Raw genomic sequence first — 23025 nt, forward strand, 5'->3', positions numbered from 1 at the left:
CTTTCATTCTTCATTTTATAATTTTAGTCTTCCCCATTCCTCCTTCCCTCCCTCCTTCCCACCTTTATCAGTCTAACTAAAGATTTGTCAATTTTGTAAAACTTTTCAAACTGAAAATATTTCATAAATGAATTATAGTGCAAGATAGTAATAGTATAATAGTAATAACTTAATACTTAAATTATTATATTGATATCTTAAAATTGTAGAGCAATGAGAAAAAATAGAAAAGCCAGTGTATTAAAATTTTTTTGCCAATGTTTTATTTTTTGTGTTAGAAAAATTTTAAGATAAAGTTTACATACCATTAAATGCCCAGATCATGAGTAACAATAAGTTTTAACCAGTGGATAGCCCCATATACAAATACCCAGTCCAGAAATAGAACGTCTGCATTAGCGTGAGTCTAATATATTGGTCATGGTCTGTCCCTGCTATCCTTTTAAGAGGATTGAGATACTGCTTAAGTGTAAAATGCCTTTGTCCTTTGCAGCTACTATAAAAACAGCAACAAAATCTCAACTTTTTTGGATCTATTAAGGATGGTTATTATGGCAGCCAGTGACTTAATTGATGTGTGGTAGTACTGGCTTAGGAAACACAGGCCAAAATTATAAAAAGTCCTTGAGGCAGCTAATGTTTAGAGTTTTCTAATATAATTCTATAACTAGTACTAGTAGTACCTAGTTACTGTATATTAGGTGGGATATTCTAAAAACCTAATTAATCAGTAAAAGTTTACAAAAAAATTATCTTTCTTTAACTGGCCTCTTGTTTCTGGTTGTCCAAATACCTATAGTACATGTTTTAAATATCTCTGGAGGTGAACATCTCCTCTGCTCCTGTCCAGTTTCCTGCTAATGCATCCTGGGAGGCAGCAAATGGTGGCTCAAGTGCTTGGGCCTTTGACACCCATGTGGGAGACCCAGATGGAGTGTCAGGCTCCTGGTTTCAGCCTGACCCAGCCCTGGCTGTAGGAGGTATTTGGGGAGTGAACCAATACATGGAAGATTGTCTCTCTCTCTCTCTCTTTCCCTCTCTCTCATCTCTTTGCCTTTCAGATGGAAAGTACATAAGTAAACATTTTTCAGAAAATGTTTCTGTGGGGGCTGGCTTTGTGGCACAGTAGGTTAAGCCACTGCCTGCAACACCAGCATCCCAGGTGAGCACTGATTTGAGTCCCTGCTGCTCTACTTCTGATTCAGCTCCCTGCTGATGTGCCTGGCAAGGCAGCAGAAGATGGGCCAAGCACTTGGGACCTTGCCACCAACGTGTGAGACCTGGATGGATTTCTAGGCTTCAGGCTTCAGCCAGGCATGGCCCAGCCCCAGCTGTTGCAGCTATTTGGAGAGTGAACCTGCAGATGGAAGATCTGTCTTTTTGTCTCTCCCTTTCTCTCACTCTGTAACTCTGTGATTGTCAAATAAATAAATAAATCTTTAAAAAAATTTTTTTTAATGTTTCTGTGTTGGGGCCAGTGCTGTGGCGTAGTGGGTAAAGCCACCGCGTCCCCATATGGAAACTGGTTCTAGTCCCAACTGTTCCACTTCCAGTCGAGCTCCCTGGGAAAGCAGCAGAGGATGGCCCAGGTCCTTGGGCTCCTGCACCCAAGTGGGTGACTCGGAAGAGGTTTCTGGCTCCTAGCTTCAGATCCATCCAGCTCTGGCCATTGCAGCCATTTAGGGAGTAAACCAGTGGACGGAAGCTTGCTCGATCGCTCTCTCTCTGCCTCTCTGTAACTCTGCTTTTCAAATAAATAAATCTTTAAAAAAAAAAGTTTCTGTGACAGTGTAGGTTATTAGCTCATAATAATAATGATCCTTCACATCCCACATTTCATTCTGAAGGAACCCTTAGTTAGTACTTTTTACATGGTTTATAATAGGTTAAAAAATCAATAAAATACAAGAATCTATTTTGTAGAATATGTTTTAAACAAGATGACAAAGCTACAATTTGTGAAATATATTGAAAGAGAATGTCATACCTATTTGAAATTATAGAGAGAACATTGGTTTTTATTTTCTGTTTTAGGCAGAAAAATCAGTGCTGAAATTTTGCTTTTGCTAATGTATATAGTGGGACCTCCTTACAAAAAGTACAGTGGTGTTTGGACTGACTGCAGACAGAACCTTAATACATGGCAATTATTTTTGTTCAGTAGTGGTGTTAATTAAGGAGTCTTTATGAGAAGCAATTGTAAATTATTATAGAAATGATCATGATCTCTATATCCTTTCATTCCATTTACATTCTGAATCCTTTCCTAGACAAATCTGTTCATCTCAGTTCCTCTGATTTTCTAGAATCACCCATGTTGAGTAGAAAGAATGCTGACTTTTCAATTTGTAGCTCAGTCTTCTCTCAAATCCCAATCTAAAGAACTCTTTCTGTTGTAAGAGACTAATGTGTAGGACAAGTTCTTCAAAGTTAAGGGCATGGCAGAATAGAGGTTCTTAGATGGATTTTAGATTACTTTTTTCTTTAGGCATCTTCAGAAATGAAAAGTTAGATACTTGGAAAAATCTTGAGGGAAAAAAAAACTTAGGGAAGTAAAAGTGTGCCTTTTTGTGTTTACCAGTAAGACAGCTATGTAAAAATGTGTTATATACAAAAGAATATTTAATGAGGTAGAAGGAAACAGTAGATTTTCAGTTTGCTCTCCATGTAGTTGTAGACAGACATATTTCCTTCTAATCAACACAAATGACCAAAAACAGGAGATACTTTATTATTTTTAAAGTTAGGCATACACACACATACCACAGTTATTTTCTGAAAGCTAGGAAATTGTTCTCAGGGAGAAATGTGTCATCTAAGTTGCAATGTTTAGATACTTGGCAATTGGATAAAATAATTGGATAAAATAGGAGAACAGATTGACATAAATGTACATTAGGGTAGTGACTTTCATTCCTGTACATACACAGTGAAATAGTTCTGGGCAATAAATTCTTGGGAAAGTAGAGTAGGGATTTGGATAAATGTCATAGTTTGTGACTTAATACATATAAACAGGTGAAAACTCAAGATGGAGAGGTAATAGTAACCACCTGATAAAGAGACTTACAACTCTTTCACACTGCAGGAAAGATTGCTTTAGAGTTATAACTTGATATTATAGGTTGACTTTTTAAAAAGGTATTGGTTACATTTGTGGCTGCTGTGGATAATAAAACAAGAAAGAAATGACTTTTATTCTCCAATACAAAGAAATCTTTACCATTTAAAATCTTTGTGATGCTGTAGATTCTGAAACTAACACCAAAATTACCTAAAAAGGTGACAGCCACTATTTCTGCCATAGGTGTCTTAAAAATACAGAATAATTGACCATACAGAATTAGGTAACTCTTTCAAGTTAGCTACCACGCTAAAGTTTAGTTCTACAATGTTGGCAACATATGAGCCTTCTGTTATCCCCAAATCTATCCTCTGTCATCTGTTCCACTTCCAGATTGAAGGTTTCTCAATGCCTTTTATTTCACTTATCTGTCAGCCCTCCCTCTTTCAACAATCCTTTGACAAATTACTGCAGCCCACCTTGATTTCCCATTTCTCTGGATCTCTGTAACATGCATACTAATTTAAGACCTTTTCTCTACTGTTTATTGGTAGACACTCCTTATGCCAGGAAAGTTGTTGTAGTATACATTAGTAATGTATGCTAATGTATACATAAGTTAGCGATGCTGGGGTGATCAGTAAGCATTATGAAAAGCAAGTTTTGCCGGCGCCGTGGCTCAATAGGCTAATCCTCCACCTTGCGGCGCTGGCACACCGGGTTCTAGTCCCGGTCGGGGCGCCGGATTCTGTCCCGGTTGCCCCTCTTCCAGGCCAGCTCTCTGCTATGGCCAGGGAGTGCAGTGGAGGATGGCCCAGGTGCTTGGGCCCTGCACCCCATGGGAGACCAGGAAAAAGCACCTGGATCCTGGCTCCTGCCATCGGATCAGCGCGGTGCGCCGGCTGCAGCGGCGGCCATTGGAGGGTCAACCAACGGCAAGGGAAGACCTTTCTCTCTCTGTCTCTCTCTCTCACTGTCCACTCTGCCTATCAAAAAAAAAAAAAAAAAAATTAAAAAAAAAAAAGAAAAGCAAGTTTTAGAAGAATTCCAGAGCACAAACAGTAGTGTGATAATGAGTGTTTGGAGGAAGTGAATTATGAGTGGGGACCTAAATCAAAGAAAGAATAGGTCTTGGGGAAGGTAAGAAAGAGAACATTCTAAGATCACAGAATGATGTGCAAACCAAATGTTCTTAGTCTACCTAGTGACTTAAATGTTAGATGAATGAACCAATGAACAAATGAGTCCATTCTGAGAGGGGCAGTAGGACAGAGTTTACTGTACTCTTCCTTTTAGGTCATTCATTCCCCACATGTTTTTAAATTTACTAGGATACAGTGATAAAAAATGGTATTTCCAGAAGCAAATTCTAATAGGGAAGACACAAATGTAAAAAATACACAAAATATGTTACCTGTTAAGAGGTTGCACACCACCCATGAAGTGCAAAGGAGGAAGCTGCAGAGAGGAGTTGTGTAGAATAGAATGGTTTCTCAAAGGCCTTAAATGTCAAAATCAATTATTTGAACATTGTTTTTGTTATCATTAAGGCCAGATCCTGTGTCAGAGCACTGTGTGAATAGCTTTTATCCGTCCTAGGATTTCTTAATGAGTCTTCCTAATGGGCAGAGAGTTTTCCTGGATTGGCCCCATAATTATACTGCAAATTCTGCTGAAAGCAAAAGTGAGGTTGTGATTGGGAGAGTCAGCCAAATCTAAACTTATTGGGAAGTACCTCTCTGAAGGTAGTAACACTGTAATGTTAAAATTTCACGAATATCTAATGAGATGGCCTGATTATTGTAAAGACTTGAAATATCTACCTACTTTGAAAGAATAATGTTCGTTTTAGGGTGGTAGTTGAATATATTTAAAAAGAAAGAAGAAAGAAATGAATATTGTTTTGAAATTTTCTGAGTCTTTAAAGGTATTTTCAAAGTATTTCTTTCCCAAATTAATATTTATTTTCAGTCATCTGAGCCTGCAAAAGTCACAAGGATTGCAACTTATTCGCCAACAACCGGAACTTGTCAGATGAGCCCATTTACTTCTCCGACAAGCTCTAAAGAAGGAGAGCACAGAAATGGACCATCAAATGGTTAGTTTAACATTCTTTTCCACTTATTTTAAGATTTTTCTAGTTATTGGTGTATCAAAATTTTGATTTAGTAATATATAGATCTTGTTACAGCTGAATTTTCTCTCAAAGAATTTAGCATAGAAAAGGTTACAATGTAACTGTTACTTTGGACATAAATGTAAACTTTCTTGGCATTACTTTAAAATTCTATGGCAGACTTTGTTCCCTTACTGTCCCATCCATTAAATAGAAATTATGACCTGACTGCCTTCAGCTACTATCAGTTACAGTGGTTACAGATATGCCCCTTAACAAGCTATCTGTCATGAGCATAAATTAAAGGGCACATAACTCATTTATTGCTGTACTACATTGAAGGGGGAAACTTACAAATGTTAGTTTTATCCATGTTGTTCATTTAGCTTTATCCACATTTAATATATTTTCATATAGCTTGCCTTTCTTGTATTTCATTTCCTTTTTCATTACTAATTTAATACAAAAGATTTATGAAAATTTTCTTGAGAAAAACCTAATTTATTTAATATGAAATTCTTTATTTTAAAATATTGCTAGATCAATTTTGATGATACATATTCATTGTTCTCTGGTAGTTTGTTCTAAAATATTTATTTAAAAACACAGACCTCTTTTCATAGGTTTGATCTTTTTATATTGAGAAAGGTCATGAAGTACTGACATGTCAGTTTCTATAATATAAAATTTTGAATAGGCTCAAATTTAATAAAATATATTTTAGATATGTTGTGATTACCCTAATTTATATTTTATTGTTTAACATTTATTGAGTACTAAGTAAGCATTCAATAGAGGCTACACAGAAACAAAAAAGTCTCATTTTACCTAATTTATTATAATGAAACACATAATGAGATATTAAACTTTTGAACTCTTTGATTTTTATTTAATCAAATGATTTTTATCTGAAAGCTACTACTATTATATTTGCTTTCATAAAAATGTATAAAGATGTATACAGTTTTTAAATTCCATCATTCTGTTTTTTTCTACATCTGCTGCATCTTGTTTTAGTTTAAAAATTAATGCCTTAGAGATTACCTACTGCTAATATGGATAGATTTTGCAAACTGAAATTGAACATGGACTTAATTCCAAATTGAAATTAAATATGGTCTTAATGGAACATTCTTTTTATCCATAAAAAGATTGGTCACATTTTTTCAGTTGACATTTAAGTGGATAATTATCACAGATTATAGTACTAAATAAGTCCTTTTTTAAAAAGTCAGACAGCAAAGATTTCTGAGATATTGGCAGTATTCTGTTTTTCGACCTCCATGGTAGTTACACTGGTTGACTCTAGTTAAACATTAAACTATACATATATGTTTTCCTTACTCTGTAATGTGTAGCTCTCATCTATAGAATTCTTAAAACAAGAGTGTTTTGTCTGGAGTCCTATATCAGATTATATTATTTGTAATCATTACAGTGCTCATCCTCATATGTCACTTTGCACATATTTTTAAAAAAAAGGAAACCTCGGCCGGCGCCGTGGCTCGCTAGGCTAATCCTCCGCCTTGCGGCGCCGGTACACCGGGTTCTAGTCCCTGTCAGGGCACCGGATTCTGTCCCGGTTGCCCCTCTTCCAGGCCAGCTCTCTGCTGTGGCCCGGGAATGCAGTGGAGGATGGCCCAAGTGCTTGGGCCCTGGACCCCATGGGAGACCAGGAGAAGCACCTGGCTCCTGGCTTCGGATAGGCGTGGTGTGCCGACCGCAGTGCGCAGGCCGTGGCAGCCATTGGAGGGTGAACCAACGGCGAAGGAAGACATTTCTCTCTGTCTCTCTCTCTCATTGTCCACTCTGCCTGTCAAAAAAAAAAAAAAAAAGAAACTTGACTCATGAAGTGACATGTTTAAATAAATAATAAATATAACTTATAAAATTATTTAAGTTCCAGAGAAAGTCAATTTCTATTAATAACTCCTACTCTTTGAATATTACACAAATTACGTAAAGTGTAAATAACATTTTCAAGGACATGTTAGGTGCTACTCACTTCCCATCACAATAAATAAAAAATCCAAAACTTCTGTCATTTTCTACTACTTGTCCTGTGTTTACACTACATTGGCCATTCTTGTCTTTGGGGAAGGAACCAACAGATGGAAGAGCGCTTGCACTCTTACTCTCTGTCTTTCAAATAAATAAACATATAAGCATTTTTTATTTTTTTACTTATTTAATTTTTTTGACAGGCAGAGTGGACAGTGAGAGAGAGAGACAGAGAGAAAGGTCTTCCTTTGCTGTTGGTTCACCCTCCAATGGCTGCTGCGGCCAGCACGCTGCGGCCAGTGCACCGCGCTGATCCGAAGCCAGGAGCCAGGTGCTCTCCTGGTCTCCCATGTGGGTGCAGGGCCCAAGGACTTGGGCCATCCTCCACTACCTTCCCAGGCCACAGGAAGAGAGCTGGCCTGGAAGAGGGGCAACCGGGACAGAATCCGGTGACCTGACTGGGGCTAGAACCCGGTGTGCCAGCGCCGCAGGCGGAGGATTAGCCTATTGAGCCGTGGCGCCGGCCCATAGAAGCATTTTTTAAAAAATCTGCATTTTCCAAAAACTTTTTGAAGCCCACAGTATGTTTTCCCTCTTCCTGTTCTCCACACTGACCAAAATGGGGTGATTTCTTTCAACTCTTCAGTTTTAGAGGGGTGTGTGTGTGTGATATCAATTAAATATTACATTTATGTGATTATGTGTGTATCATTGTATTACTGCCCTCTCTCGACCCTTAGCAAAATTTTTTTAAAGATTTATTTATTTTATTTGAAAGCCAGAGTTACAGACAAGCAGGTAGAGGCAGAGGCAGAGGCAGAGGTGGGGGCAGGGGAGAGAGAGAGATCTTCCATCCACCGGTTCACTCCCCAGATGGCCAAAACAGCCAGAGTTGTGCTGCTCACACATGGGTGCAGGGGCCCAAGGACTTGGGCCATCTTCTACTGCTTTCCCAGGCCATAGCAGAGAGCTGGATGGGAAGTGGAGCAGCCAGGACTTGAACCGGGGCAAATATGGGATGCCGCACTACAGGTTGTGGCTTTACCTGCTATGCTACAGTGCTGATCTTGCATTTTTCTGAAGATGACAGTCTTCTCTCCCTTACTGTTGGGGCATATGTTCCAGGACCCCCCCAATGGATGCCTGTTTACTATGATACCTCCCCCTTATCCACAACTGCCTTTCCATAGTTTGAGTTTCCTGCAGTCAACCACGGCCAGAAATATTACTTGGAAAATTCCAGAAATAAACAGTTGATAAGCTTGCATGCCCTTCTGAATAGTATGATGAAATGTCACACCATGCTGCTCCTTCCTGGCCCAGGACTTGAGTCATCCCTTTGTTAACATACCCATGCCATATACACTACCTGCCTGTTAGTCACTTACTGGCTATGGTTGTCAAATAGGCTGTCACAGTGTCACAATGCTTGTGTTCAAGTAAACCTCATTTTGTTAATAAGGGCCCCAAAACAAAAATAATGGTTCTGGCAATTGTATTACAGTGTATAGTTATAATTGTTTTAGTTTATTGTTAGTTATTGTTAATATCTTTTCTTGTGACTAATTTATAAATTACATTTTATCGTCTTCATATATGTATAGGTTAAAGTCTCCAGAGTCTTGAGAGATCTTGGAACATAGTATCCAAGGATAAGGAGGGGACTATTGTATGGTCCGTTTTAGGTTTTTGTTTGTTTGTTTTTCATTTTATTTGAAAGGCAGAGAGACAGATCTTCTGTCCACTGGACCACTCCATAAATGCCCTGTGTCATCCAGGGATGGGCTAGGCTGAAGCCAGGAGCCTAGAAGTGCCCTCTGCTTCTCCTATGTGGGGGTGGCAGGGACTCAAGCACTTGAGCTATCATCTGCTGCCGTCCCCTGCCCCACAATGTGCACATCAGCAACAAGCTGGAATCCAAAGCAGAGGAATTGACACCTGAACCAGATACTGGACATGGGATGCAGTTGTCCCCAAGCAGCTACTTAACTGCTGCATCAAATACTTGCCCCATACTGTGTCTTGTGCATGTATATATAATTTTAATGCCATTTTTATCATAATTAAGTACTCAACAAGCACTGTGGCTACAACTTTTTGCAGTTTGAGGTGCAACAATAGAACTAGCATTAATTTTTTTGTTCTTTATAATTTCATGTGTAGATTTAGTCTTACCATTGATCTTAGTAATCTCTCAATACATTTTTTTTTTCTTATTGAGAACTTTTACGGTAAAGAAAGCACTTTATTCGTTTCTCTTTGGCTTATCCAAATTGCTAGCATTATTGCTCTTGAGCGTTGGAGCCATTATTAAATAAAATAAAGGTTGCTTGACCACAAGCAATGTCATACCGTAGCAGACAGTCTGATAACTGAGACAACTAAGTGACTGATGGGTAGCCAGCACATAGAGCATAGATACTTAGGACAAAGGGATGATTCATGTCTCAGGTGGAACAAAGCAGGACAGTGTGAAATTTCATCACTCTCTCACAGCAGCATGCTGTTTTAAACTTAGGAACTGCTCATTTCTAGAATTTTTCCACATAGTTTTGTTGTTGTTGTTGTTGTTTTGTTTGTGACAGACAGAGTTAAACAGTGAGAGAGAGAGAGAGAGACAGAGAAAGATCTTCCTTCTGTTGGTTCACCCCTCAAATAGCTGCCACAGCCGGCACACTGCGCCAATCTGAAGCCAGGAGCCAGGTGCCTCCTCCTGGTCTCCCATGCGGGTGCAGGGCCCAAGCACTTGGGCCATCCTACACTGCCTTCCCAGGCCACAGCAGAGAGCTGGCCTGGAAGAGGAGCAGCTGGAATAGAATCCGGTGCTCCAGCTGAGACTAGAACCCAGAGTGCTGGCGCCACAGGCGGAGGATTAGTCAAGTGAGCCACGGCACAGTACGACATAGTATTTGAACCACAATTAACCATGGGTGACTAAAACCATGTAAAGCAGAACTGCAGATAAGGTGTGACTACTGTATTATATAACCTAGAGAAGACTAAAGATGGTAAGTTTTTCCCCCTTTGGTCCCAAGGACACTTCAGATTTGTTATTTAATAATAGAGTATAAGAATAACTAGCAAATATTTGGAGTCAAAAAAGTACATGTTACCTAGACAGTATAACTGTTTAAATCAACTAGACTATAGCATTATAATAGCCCAGAGAATTATTTTTTAAAAAAGATTTGTTTTATTTATGTGAAAGGCCAAGTTAGAGAGAGAGGGAAAGACACAGAGAAGGAGGTCTTCCATTTGCTGTTTCACTCTCCAAATGGCTGCATCAGCCAGGGATGGGCCAACCTGGAGCCAGGAGCTAAGAGCCCTCTTTTGGGTGAGGGCCCAAGCACTTGGGCTATTTTTCACTGCTTTCCCAGGAGCAGTAGCAGGGATCTGGATCAGAAGTGGGCAGCTGGGCCTGAAACCGTCACTCATATGTGATGCTGGCACTGCAGGTGGCAGCTTAACCTGCTATGCTGCAGCAGCAACCCTGGCCCAGAGAATTTGATGGAGAATATAATAAACCAATAAAGAAAAATGATGGGCAGAGTGAGAAGCTCAAACATCAGTCAAATAGTTCTACAAGGCTGAAATAGAGTAATGAGGCTGAGGCAGGATTTGAAGATATAACGACTGTCAGTTTCTCATAATCAAGGAAAGATCTGAGTTGCCAAATTAAACTACCATGCTTAGTCAGTGTAGGATAAATTAAAACAAAACCTGGAGTAAGTGTTTGGCCTAGCGAGTAAGATGCTGCTTGGGGCACCCACATCCTATATCAGAATCCCTGGATCAAGTCCTGAATCCCCCTTCCCTCTAATATATACCCTGGGAGGGAGCAGACAGTTCAAATATTTGGGTCCTTGCCACCCATGTGGGAGACCTGAACTGATTTGCTGGCTCCCAACTTTGGCTTGGCCCAGACCCAGCCACCACAGGCATTTGGAGAGTGATTCAGTTGATGGGAGTTTCTCTTTCTCTGTATCTGTGTCTCTGCCTTTTAAAAACATGAAAGTAAATATATTAAATTAAAAAAAGCCAAATCCACACCTAATCCTACCACTTTAAAGACAAGCAAAGAAAAGACGTTACCTACAAAGGATGACATATTGATTGTAGACTTCTTATCAGTATCAAGAATCTCACAGAAAATGGGGTAATAAAACCATATTATTGGAAAGGCAGAGAGAGGAAGGGGGAGAGAGACCTTCTATTTGCTGGTTCACTTGCCAGATGCCAACAAACAGCAAGGACTGTACCTGCTGAAGCCAGGAGCTGAGAACTCCATCTGGGTTTCCCATGTGGAGTGACTGGAACTCAAGTACTTGACCCATCATCTGGTGCCTCCCAGGTTGCACATTAGCAGGAAATTGATTTGGAAGCAGAGTAGCCAGGATTCACACCAAGTACTCCATCCTGAGATGCAAACTAACCCTCTGTGGCACAGGCCTGGCCCTGAAAGAACTTACTATAAAAAGCATATTGAACCTCAAGAAATGGAGGAGAATACAAAAAGCAGTGATAAACAAACAAACATCAGGAAATATTAATTATAAAGTCTAATGATAAATTATGCTGACTCTAAAGAAAAGTCCATTTGAGAAGGGTTTGTTAAAAACAAGCAATAGACCACACTAGTATGGTAGATAAAAAGGTAACAAATAGAAATTAAAATGCTTTGTATTTTCAGGCGGATGATGGGATATCTATCAATTGACTTTGTGTTTTTGTATACTTGCCCTTTTTTTTTTTTTGACAGGCAGAGTGGACAGTGAGAGAGAGAGACAGAGAGAAAGGTCTTCCTTTGCCGTTGGTTCACCCTCCAGTGGCTGCTGTGGCTGGCACGCTGCCGCCGGCGCATCGCGCTGATCTGAAGCCAGGAGCCAGGTGCTTCTGGTTTCCCATGCGGGTGCAGGGCCCAAGGACTTGAGCCATCCTCCACTGCACTCCCGGGCCACAGCAGAGAGCTGGCCTGGAAGAGGGGCAACCGGGACAGAATCCGGTGCCCCGACCAGGACTAGAACCCAGGATGCCCGTGCCGCAGGTGGAGGATTAGCCTAGTGAGCTGCGGTGCCGGCTATACTTGCCTTTAAAATGGAGAAAATAATAATACCTACCTCAAAATTGTGAATTAAATGAATTAATACACAAGAAGCATTTAGAATACTGCCTGCCATATAGTGTGTTTTCAGTTAATATTATTATTATTTAGACTTTAAGAAAGGTAAAGGACAATTAAGCCTAAAGGAAAAATTCAGACATTAGTTCTTTTACAAAATTAGTAGTTTATATACGAATATTAAGAAAAGAGAAGGGAAAGAAAGAAGGGGGGAAGGGAAGGAGAGAGAAAGGAAGGGAAAAAGGAAAAGAGATTCACTACCAGAAAAATGAGACTCCTGAGTCATAAGTGCATCTGAAACAAAACATGTGAAACATATTTGAGTCTGACAGGATAATCAGGAGAAACATCATTCCCTAGACATTTAAAACAACCTCTTTCAGAAACTAATGAAGCAGGTAAAAAGTTAGGGAAGATACAGACAGTTTAAACACAACTGGCCTACTGACCAACCAGATAAAATACCCAATATATGATAAAACATATGTAGAATTGTCACAAAAATGTAACTGATTTGGAATCAGAGGAGGTCTCGTTGTATTAAAAATTGCTGTTGTAGAGACCACATTCTCTAACCAAAAGTTTATGTAATTGGGAATCAATGAAAAGGCAGCACTTTAAAAAATTTTAGCCCATGTGTTTAGAAACCAAGAAATTTCTATATAATTCATTGATTAAAAATTATGATGGGAAGTATAAAATATTTAGAATTGAATGATGAAGCATGTCAACATTTAGAAAAAACTTTTTAAATTCTAGGTGGCAAGGGCCTAATCACTTGCTACCATGCACTGCCTTCCCATGTGCATTAACAGGAATCTGAATAGGAAGCAGAGCATCTGGAGTTCAAACCAGCACTCTGATATGCATAGCAAGGGGTGGCTTAACTTACTGGGTCAAAATATCAGCCCCCAGAGAAAAAAAATCTAAACCTAAATTATAATAAAGCAGTTGCTATTGGGAACATTTATGCTTATAAAATATTTTAAAAGGAAGAATTACTAAAAACTAATGAACTGAGCATTCAAGTCAGAAAGACTTCAAAAGAAAAACAAAGGAGCCAAAATAGTAGAAGGAAATAATAAAGATATGATCAGAAATTATTAAATAGAAAACTGAACAATAATAAAGAAAAACAACGAAATCAAAGGCTAGTTCCTTGAGGGGCCAGAGTTATGGTGCATGGATTAAGCCTCAGCCTGCAATGCTGGCAGCTCTCTGCTAATGTGCCTGGGAAAGCAGCAGAGGATAGCCCAAGTACTTGGGCCCCTGCTACCCAAGTAGGAGATCTGGATGGATCTCCAGACTCCTGGCTCCAGACCTTGCCCAGCCCTGGCCATTGTGGCCATTTGGGGAGTGGACCAGCAGATGGAAGATCTCTCTCTCCCCCAATCCCTCTCTCTTTCTGTTTATCTCCTCTCTTTATCTCTCTTGTGCTCTCTCTCTGCCTTTCAAATAAATAAAAGAATCTTTAAAAAAAATCAGAGCAAGAGTGACTACCTCAGAGTTGTGCAGATTAATTAGCCATTATATGTAACATGTTTGAAACAGTGGTTGGCCCTAATAAATACTGTGTATTAGCCATTATCATCATAATCATTGATTGTGCTTCCAAACCTTATGATCCGTTGAAAGCTATCTTCATTAGTTAGGGAAAGGACTCTCTGGAGCCTTATCAGAAAGTTCAAATATAATTCTGAGTGTAGTCCAGATTCAGTGATTCACCAGTATTTTGTGAAATTGCACTTAATAGTCAACTACACAGTTGGTTGTTAGCATATATTTTGTTGCTAGGTGTTTTATATATATATATATATATATATATATATATATATATATATATGCCATATAGACTCCAGCTCTTTAGTATGTGTTGTCTCCTTTGTTAACAGAATGGAATGAAATAAAGGAAAGAAATTATTAAGTAATTCAAAAATGTTTAATGATAAATTATACGATACAGTCATCTTTGATAATTGATCAAAGTATTGTCCTGAAAGATATTAAAACTGTGGGGAGCAACCCGGACTAGACTAAGTTACTGGAATTAAGACTTATTCTATGCATCTGCTCTCCCACAATATGGCGCTGGGAGAGAAGAAAACAGCTTCTACACAGCTGCCTCCAGTTCAGCCAATAAACTGTAGGACTTGCTCCTGATTGGAGGAGAGCAGCGTGCTCGGCGTGTTTGCAGCCGAGTTAGGATTGGCGGAGGAGGACTATAAAGGAGGAGAGAGACGGCATGCACCAGGAACATCTAAGAAGAACATCTAAGGGGAACACCTGTGCAGCCCCCGAGAGAGCCAGCCGGCGGTGTGCCGCTCCCCTGCGGAAGTGGGGAAAGTGGCCAGGGGGAACCGCCCTTCCACGGAGGTGGAAGGGACAGTAGCCAACCCGGGAAGAACCAGCAGCAAACCCGGGAAGGGCCGAGCAGACGAAAGAACAGCGCAGGGTCCTGTGTCGTTCCCCCACGAAGACGGGGAGCGACATAATGGTGCCGTGACTCGGATATGAAGCCTAGGCAGGGCTTAGTGTCGTTCCCCCATGAAGACGGGGAGCGACATAATGGTGCCGTGACTCAGATATGAAGCCTAGGCAGGGTTTAGTGTCGTTCCCCCATGAAGACGGGGAGCGACATAATGGTGCCGTGACTCGGATATGAAGCCTAGGCAGGGTTTAGTGTCGTTCCCCCATGAAGACGGGGAGCAACAAAAACCACTGGGTATCAGTTGAAAATTATATAAAAACTTAAGTTCTTCTATGAGAAGATGGAGATTAATATTAGCCCACATATTTCAGGATGGGATATTTAGCTAATTCATTTACAATGATAAAAAATGTTTAGAAAGGCATCGAACATACAGTAAAAATTCAAGTAAAGCATTCTTTGCTATTTCTTACCTAACATTACTGACTGCTGGTACTGAAATGTGAAAATGAATTGCAGGTTAAAGAAGCAAAGTCATTTTAATATTTAATTTTGGAACATTATAATGTAGACAGTGTAATAAAAATTCAGGAAATTAATATTAACCTTTAGGCAAAGATTTTCTGAAATAAAGATTTAATGTATAACTTAAGTTTTCATTTGTAGTCTTGTGTAAAAAAGATACATTTTCAGCTTTTTTTAGCATATTGGATTTTAATAGATTTCTACATTCCTTTCCTAAGTAAACTTTTACCATATTCCTACATTCCTTTCCTACATTCCTTTCCTAAGTAAACTTTTACCATATTGATTTATTCTGTTTGTAATTTAAGGATGTAGACTAGTCAAACAATGAAAACTTAAGAAATAAGAGAAATAACTAGTACTTTAGCAAAATTTCTAAATCATAAAGCTTTCTCTTTTTGACATAAAGGAATATTTTAAGAGGACAGCATAGGGGAAAAACTTAAAGTGTGTTTCCTGGGGCTAGCATTGTGATGTGACTCTGGCATCCCATATGGGTGCCAATTTGAGTCCCAACTGCTCCCTTTCTGATCCAGCTCCATGATAATAATGGCCTGGGAAAGCAATTAAAGATATCCAAGTCACTGGGCCCCTGCCACCTGTATGGGAGACCTGGAGGAAGCTCCTGGCTTCGACTTTGGCCTGGCCCAGCCCCAGCCATTGCAGCCATCTGGGAGTGAACTAGCAGATAGAAGATTTCTCTCTTTCTCTCTCTCTCTCTCTCTCTCTCTCAGGGTGAACTAGCAGATAGAAGATTTCTCTCTCTCTCTCTCTCTCTCAGGGTGAACTAGCAGATAGAAGATTTCTCTCTTTCTCTCTCTCTCTCTCTCTGTGTGTGTGTGTGTGTGTGTGTATAACTTTAAAATAAATATATCTTTTAAAAAAGAATATTTTGAGGTAACAGTTTACTTATAGTAAGATTTTTTTCTGAGAAGAAGGCAAGATCCAGAGTAACAATGAGAAAGATTATTGTTAGTGTATGTACAATTTAATCAAAGTATAAGTACCAGAGAACAGAAAATATTTTTTTTAAATAAAAATTTATTTGAAAGGTAGAGTTACAAAAAGTAAGGGAGAGACTGAGACAGAGAGAGTACACGGGGATCTATGTAAGTGACAGGGACCCAAACACTTGGGCTATCGTCCCCTGCTTTCCCAGGCACATTGTCAGGGAACTGGATAGGAAGTAGAGCAGCCGAGACTCAAAGCTGCACTCCTGTAGGATACCAGTGTCATAGGCCGTGGCTTAACTTGCTACACCACAACACAAGCCCCAGGAAATACACTTTAAGTAAGCTTTTCTCCTAGTAAAAAGAGCAAGTAAGAGTAATGGAATAAAAATTATTCAAAGGGAAAAAGTGTGAACTAGGATTGGAAAGTCTGTTCTAGACAATAGTAGGTTTCTTAATATGTTAATAGATTACAATTGAAAAATTAAAGAAATTGCCTATTATCTGTGTGTTTTGTTTCATCTGGAGTATTACCTAGAGCTATGCTGTCCAATTCATGTGGATATTGAGCATTTAGAATGTGACTAGTCTGAATTGAGAAATGTTATGAATGTGAAATATTCAGTAGATTTCAAAGACTAGTATAAGTATATAAATGATTTTAATAATTTTATATTGATTACCTGTTAAAGTATATATTTTAGATATATTGGGTTAAATTAAATATTAAATTTATTAAATGTTTTTTCTTTTTAAAATTTCTCTATTAGAAAATTAAAAGTTAAATAAATGTCTCATTATATTTCTGTTGGAAAATATAAGCTAGAATTGTTCATGGTGTATTATGTCAAGCAACTTTTAGTAAAATAACAAAACCATTGAGTAGTAGTTTCAGTGTCAAGGGTTGAACAAATGGAATTACATAAAAATATGTAGTTTGAGGAAAATATCATTATTCATATATTTTAAAAAGTTGTTTCTATTGATGGTTTTCCATTAGTGATAGAGTCTTTGGATTATTCATTTAATGAAAATTTATGGAAAGCCAGTACATATAAGACACTGAAAATCTTTAACTGTACTAATGTGTCCTCAAATAATTGCTTAGTGTACCTCCAGAATATAGGTATTTAATGTGTACAGTTCTATAAACCATTCTAGCCCAAACAACTAAATAGTTATTAACTCATAAAACGTTAATAAGTGCAAATATCATGTTCTGGTAAAGCTATAAAATCAAACTTTTTTATGTTCAACCCCATCTTTTAGAAGATTCTGACTTAGTTACATCTCATGTCTTCACTTGTGAAACTTGGAGAAGTTTAAATCATGGCCTTAGATAACTAAACAGCATTTTAAATGGAATGTAACCATTTATTTACTTTATTACTATCTAAAATTAATACTCTAATGAATAATGTTTTTATTAGCCATATATGTCTGAGTATCTCTTATCTAAAGTGCTTACAACCAAAAGTGTTTAAGATTTCGGATTTTGGAATATTTGCATAGACTTTACTGGCCAAGCATCCTGATTCAGAAATATAAAATCTGAAATGCTCCAAGACCTGATATTTTTTAAGTGGCACTTAAAATGTTTTGGATTTTAGAGCATTTCAGATTTTGGATGTTCATTTTCTACATTAAGAACTTTTCAAGGATTTACTAAGTAACTATGCATTTAAGAATTCAGGTATTCAGAAAATTCAAGAAACTCCACAACAACAACAAAAAAAACAACCCACTTAAGAGATGGGCCAAGGACCTCAATAGACATTTTTCAAAAGAGGAAATCCAAATGGCCAACAGACACATGAAAAAAATGTTCAAGATCACTAGCAATCAGGGAAATGCAAATCAAAACCACAATGAGGTTTCACCTCACCCCAGTTAGAATGGCTCACATTCAGAAATCTACCAACAATAGATGCTGGAGAGGGTGCGGGGGGTGGGGGGGGAGGGGGGAGGGGGAGGGATACTAATCCACTGTTGGTGGGAATGCAAATTGGTTAAGCCACTGTGGAAGTCAGTTTGGAGATTCCTCAGAAACCTGAATATAACCCTACCATTCAACCCAGCCATCCCACTACTTGGAATTTACCCAAAGGAAATTAAATCGGCAAACAAACAAGCTGTCTGCACATTAATGTTTATTGCAGCTCAATTCACAATAGCTAAGACCTGGAACCAACCCAAATGCCCATCAACAGTAGACTGGCTAAAGAAATTATGGGACATGTACTCTATAGAATACTATACAGCAGTCAAAAACAACGAAACCCGGTCATTTGCAACAAGATGGAGGAATTTGGAAAGCATCATGCTGAGTGAATTAAGCCAGTCCCAAAGGGACAAATATCATATGTTCTCCCTGATCAGCGACAACTAAGTGAGCACCAAAGGGGAAACTTGTTGAAGTGAAATGGACACTATGAGAAACAGTGACTTGATCAGCTCTTGTCCTAACGGTTGATGTACAATGTAATACTTTATCCATTTTAGTATTTTTTTTTGTTCTAGTACCATTGGTTGAACTCTGTAATTAACACACAATTATTCTTAGGTGTTTAAATTTTAACTGAAAAGTGATCCCTGTTAGGAATTTGGAAAACATTATGCTGAGTGAAATAAGCCAATCCCAAAGGGACAAATACCACTTGTTCTCCTTGACAGGTGACAACTAACTGAGCACCAAAAAGGAAACCTGTTAAAGTGAAATGAACACTATGAGAAACGGTGACTTGATCAGCCCTCACCCTGACTGTTGATGAGCAACTTGATATGTTATCCCTCTTAGTATTTTTTTTGTTTGTTCTACTTAATACTTTTGGTTGAATACTGTAATCAATACACAATTCTTCTTAAGGGCTGAAACTTAACTGAAAAGTGATCACTGTTAAATATAAGAGTGGGAATAAGAGAGGGAAGAGATGTGCAATTCGGGACATGCTCAAGCTGACTTACCTCAAACGGTAGAGTTAGAAACATACCAGGGGATTCCAATTCAATCCCATCAAGGTGGCATGTACCAATGCATCTCACTAGTCCCAGTGATCAATTTCTGTTCACAATTGATCATAATGATAGGACTAAGAACCAAAGGGATCACATAAACAAGAATAGTGTCTGCAAATACTAGCTGATAGAATAAAAAAAGGGAGAGAATGATCCAACATGGGAAGTGAGATACACAGCAGACACATAGAATGGCAGATGTCCTAAACAGCACTCTGGCCTCAGAATCAGCCCTTAAGGCATGCGGATCCTGCTGAAAAGCCCATGAGACTATTTCAGGCATGGAAAGCCAAGACACTCTGGGAAAAAAAAAAAAACCTAAATGAAAGATCTCTGCGAGTGAGATCCCAGTGGAAAGAACAGGTCTTCAAAGAAGGAGGTACCTTTCTCTGAAGGGAGGAAAGAACTTCCACTTTGACCATGGCCTTGTCTAAAAATTATCAGTCAGTGAACTCAGGGGGCTTCCATAGCCTTGGCAGCTCATGACAAGAGCCTAGGTTGATTACTGATGCCATAAACAAGAGTGTCAATTTGTTAAGTCAACAACAGGAGTCACTGTGCACTTACTCCTCATGTAGGATCTCTGTCCTTAGTGTGCTGTACATTGAGATTTAATGCTATAACTAGTACTCAAACAGTATTTCACTTTATGTTTCTGTGTGGGAGCAAACTGTTGAAATCTTTACTTAATGTATGCTAAACTGATCTTCTGTATATAAAGAGAAACGAAAATGAATCTTGATGTGAATGGAAGGGGAGAGGGAGTGGGAAAGGGGAGGGTTGCGGGTTGGAGGGACGTTATGGGGGGGAAGCCATTGTAATCCATATTCTGTACTTTGGAAATTTATATTCATTAAATAAAAGTTTTAAAAAAAGGAACAATAAAAAAAAAGAAAATGTTTTAAAAATACCTACACTTGTTCCTAAAATCAAATTGGACTTACTATTACATCACTAGGAATTTAACTGTGTTATAGATATTGTTATCACCAATTCCTGTTGCTAACTTTGATGAGAAAGAAAAGAGTGAAATAATAAAAACTGGAAGCATTAATATGGTGTGTTGTATTATAAATATTAAAAATAATGATATTTGAAGCATCCTTTATCTAGTAAAGATTACTAATATATTTAACCTAATTATATTCAGATTGAATTCTTCTCATTTTCTCTTTAATATACCAAACCTCAATGGAAATATTATTCGAAAGATTGTTTCATTATATAATATCATAATGAACAAAAAATTAGAACAGGAAATGAAAAAATAGGACACTTTTTCTTTTCTTACCTTCCATTTGTTGACTCTTTTGTTTTCTATTTAAGCTTTGGCAATCTAAATTGTATTTAAAAATTGATAGCTTCTCTCTCAGCTTTGTGTTCTTTGTTACATACATAGGGAAGAGAAGAAAATTGAATCACCTCAATTTAATGGGAAGAAAGGAATCTACAACAAAAGTCAATGATGAGTAAGTTTGTTTTTTAAATAATTTGTGTGTGTGTTTTGCAGGAAAAGGGTCATGTTAGTTAAAGTGATATTGTAAGAGTAATCATGGGCCGGCGCCACGGCTCACTAGGCTAATCCTCCGCCTTGCGGCGCCGGCACACCAGGTTCTAGTCCCGGTTGGGGCGCTGGATTCTGTCCCAGTTGCCCCTCTTCCAGGCCAGCTCTCTGCTGTGGCCCAGGAGTGCAGTGGAGGATGGCCCAGGTACTTGGGCCCTGCACCCCATGGGAGACCAGGATAAGTACCTGGCTCCTGCCATTGGATCAGCGCGGTGCGCCGGCCGCGGCAGCCATTGGAGGGTGAACCAACGGCAAAGGAAGACCTTTCTCTCTGTCTTTCTGTCTCACTGTCCACTCTGCCTGTCAAAAAAAAAAAAAATAGAGTAATCATTTATTTGTGAAAATTAATAATTTATAAGACACTGAACTTTCTTAAAGACCAAAATACCTTAATTGTCAAGTGGTTTGCAGTAATATATGTTGCCTTGATTTTAATACTCAGTGAGTCCAGTTCTCCTAGCCTCTGCATAATAGGCCAACTTAGGGTAAAACTGAGGAAAATTTCCAATTATGTGAATGGAGAAATAATACTTTGGGAACATAATGCCCAACTGATACCTGGTTGGAGTTAGAGATAGGAACACATTGTAGTTGACAGGATAAGGGATCTAAAGAATCATGAAAGGCTTACATGCCAGCAACCACCCATTTTTATATTGGCCTTCCAGTGGTCCCTTTTAATGATGAAGGAATTATCTGCAGAAACTACTGCCTGTTTATTCTGGGAAGGAAATTTATATCTTCTTCCTGGAAAAGTATAATTAAAAACATCAAAGGCTTAAATTCCCCAAGGATTTTATACATTCAGCTAATTTTATATTTCAGTGTACCCTGTGTGTCATATGCTATGAGAGATTTATTTTCCATAAATAGTCTTATAATTTGTGACTGTAACTCCAGGTCAGGTCACAGTCTTATTTATTTCATAGTGTCAAGCAAGTATACTGTTAATTGCTAATAGTCTCGAGTAAAGGGTATGGCAGCTGACTGCTACTTAGAGTACCATAAGGACAACAGGAAGAAGTTTCTCGAAGAAGCCTCATGGTTTGGCACCTCCTGCATCTGTCACAGTACCCCCTTTATTTACTTTTAGTTACTGTTTTTCCTAGCCATGCTTTTCCCCTAGCTCCGAGTATTTTCACGTTCCAGCCCTCCACCCCACAGATACCTTTTAATACTTTTTAAAAAAGATTTATTTATGAGCTGGTGTTGGTATAGCAGGTAAAGCCGCCACCTGCAGTGCAGGCATCCCATATGGGCATCAGTTCGAGTCCTGGCTGCTTCACTTCCAATCCAGCTCTCTGATAATGTGCCTGCGAAAGCAGTAAAAGATAACCCAAGTCCTTGGGGCCCTGTACCCACGTGGGAGACCTGGAAGAAGCTCCAGGCTCCTGGCTTCGAATCAATGCAGCTCCTGCTGTTGTGGCCATTTGGGGAGTGAACCAGCAGATGGAAGAGCTCTCTTTCTCTACCTCTGCCTCTCTGAAACTCTGCCTTTCAAATAAATAAATAAAATAAATATTTTTATTTATTATTAACAGAGAGAGAGAGACAGAGACAGACAGAGATCTTCTATCCACTGGCTCACTGCCCAGATGGCAGCAACAGCTAGTGTGGGCCAGGCCCAAGCAGGAGCCAGGAGCTTCATCTGAGTCTCTCATGTAGGTGGTAGGTGCTCAAGCACTTGAGCCATCTTCTGTTGCTTTCTCAAACTATGAGAAGTAGAGCAGCTGGGACAAGAATCATTACCCATATGGGATGCCATTATTGAAGGTGGTAGCTTTACCTGCTGTGCCACAACGCTGGGCCCACCACCAAATAATTTTGGTCTTAATTACTATTCCTTCGTTCACCTAACCAAAATTCCCATTTCCTGAGTGAAACTGATGTAAACTAGGTAGTAAGAGAAATCATTCTTTTTTGTCTAACTTATTTAAATTTTATAAAGTAGGAAATATATGTATATAGCAAAAAACCTAAATGTTCATAAGAAAACTAGTAGTAAATAACAATTATGAAAGTCACAGGAAATCTTGTATTTGAAAGCAGATTCCTTCTAAACCAAATTAATTCTGATACAATTATATAAAGCATAACAAACTTTGAAGTCAAAGTAGGCAGTGAAGGAAGAAATGTTTTTGGCCATGGGCATAACCATGTAATAAGAAAGCCAAACCTATAGTGTTGCTTCTGCCCTGAGTCAGCTACACTCCACCTTCTCCAAACTGTGCTTCCTTCTTTCT

At 38.8% G+C, this 23025-nt stretch overlaps 1 protein-coding gene across 11 annotated transcripts in view; it reads left to right on the forward strand.

Moving 5' to 3' along the window:
- ITGB3BP (integrin subunit beta 3 binding protein) overlaps positions 1–23025 on the forward strand; it is a 79835-nt gene that overhangs the window by 28560 nt on the left and 28250 nt on the right. For 9 of the 11 annotated variants that reach the window (XM_089300535.1, XM_089300534.1, XM_089300536.1 and 6 more), the window contains 2 exons: positions 5036–5162; positions 20618–20687. In XM_089300535.1, the coding sequence (XP_089156661.1) occupies positions 5036–5162; positions 20618–20687 (197 nt within the window). The remainder of the gene's footprint in view (positions 1–5035; positions 5163–20617; positions 20688–23025) is intronic. The other 2 variants (XR_016210981.1, XM_089300540.1) reach the window with 1 other exon arrangement.

This window comes from Oryctolagus cuniculus, chromosome 7, assembly GCF_051225735.1.
Source record: "Oryctolagus cuniculus isolate XC-2025 breed Fujian yellow rabbit chromosome 7, ASM5122573v1, whole genome shotgun sequence".
In the NCBI taxonomy this organism is placed as follows: Eukaryota; Metazoa; Chordata; class Mammalia; order Lagomorpha; family Leporidae; genus Oryctolagus; species Oryctolagus cuniculus.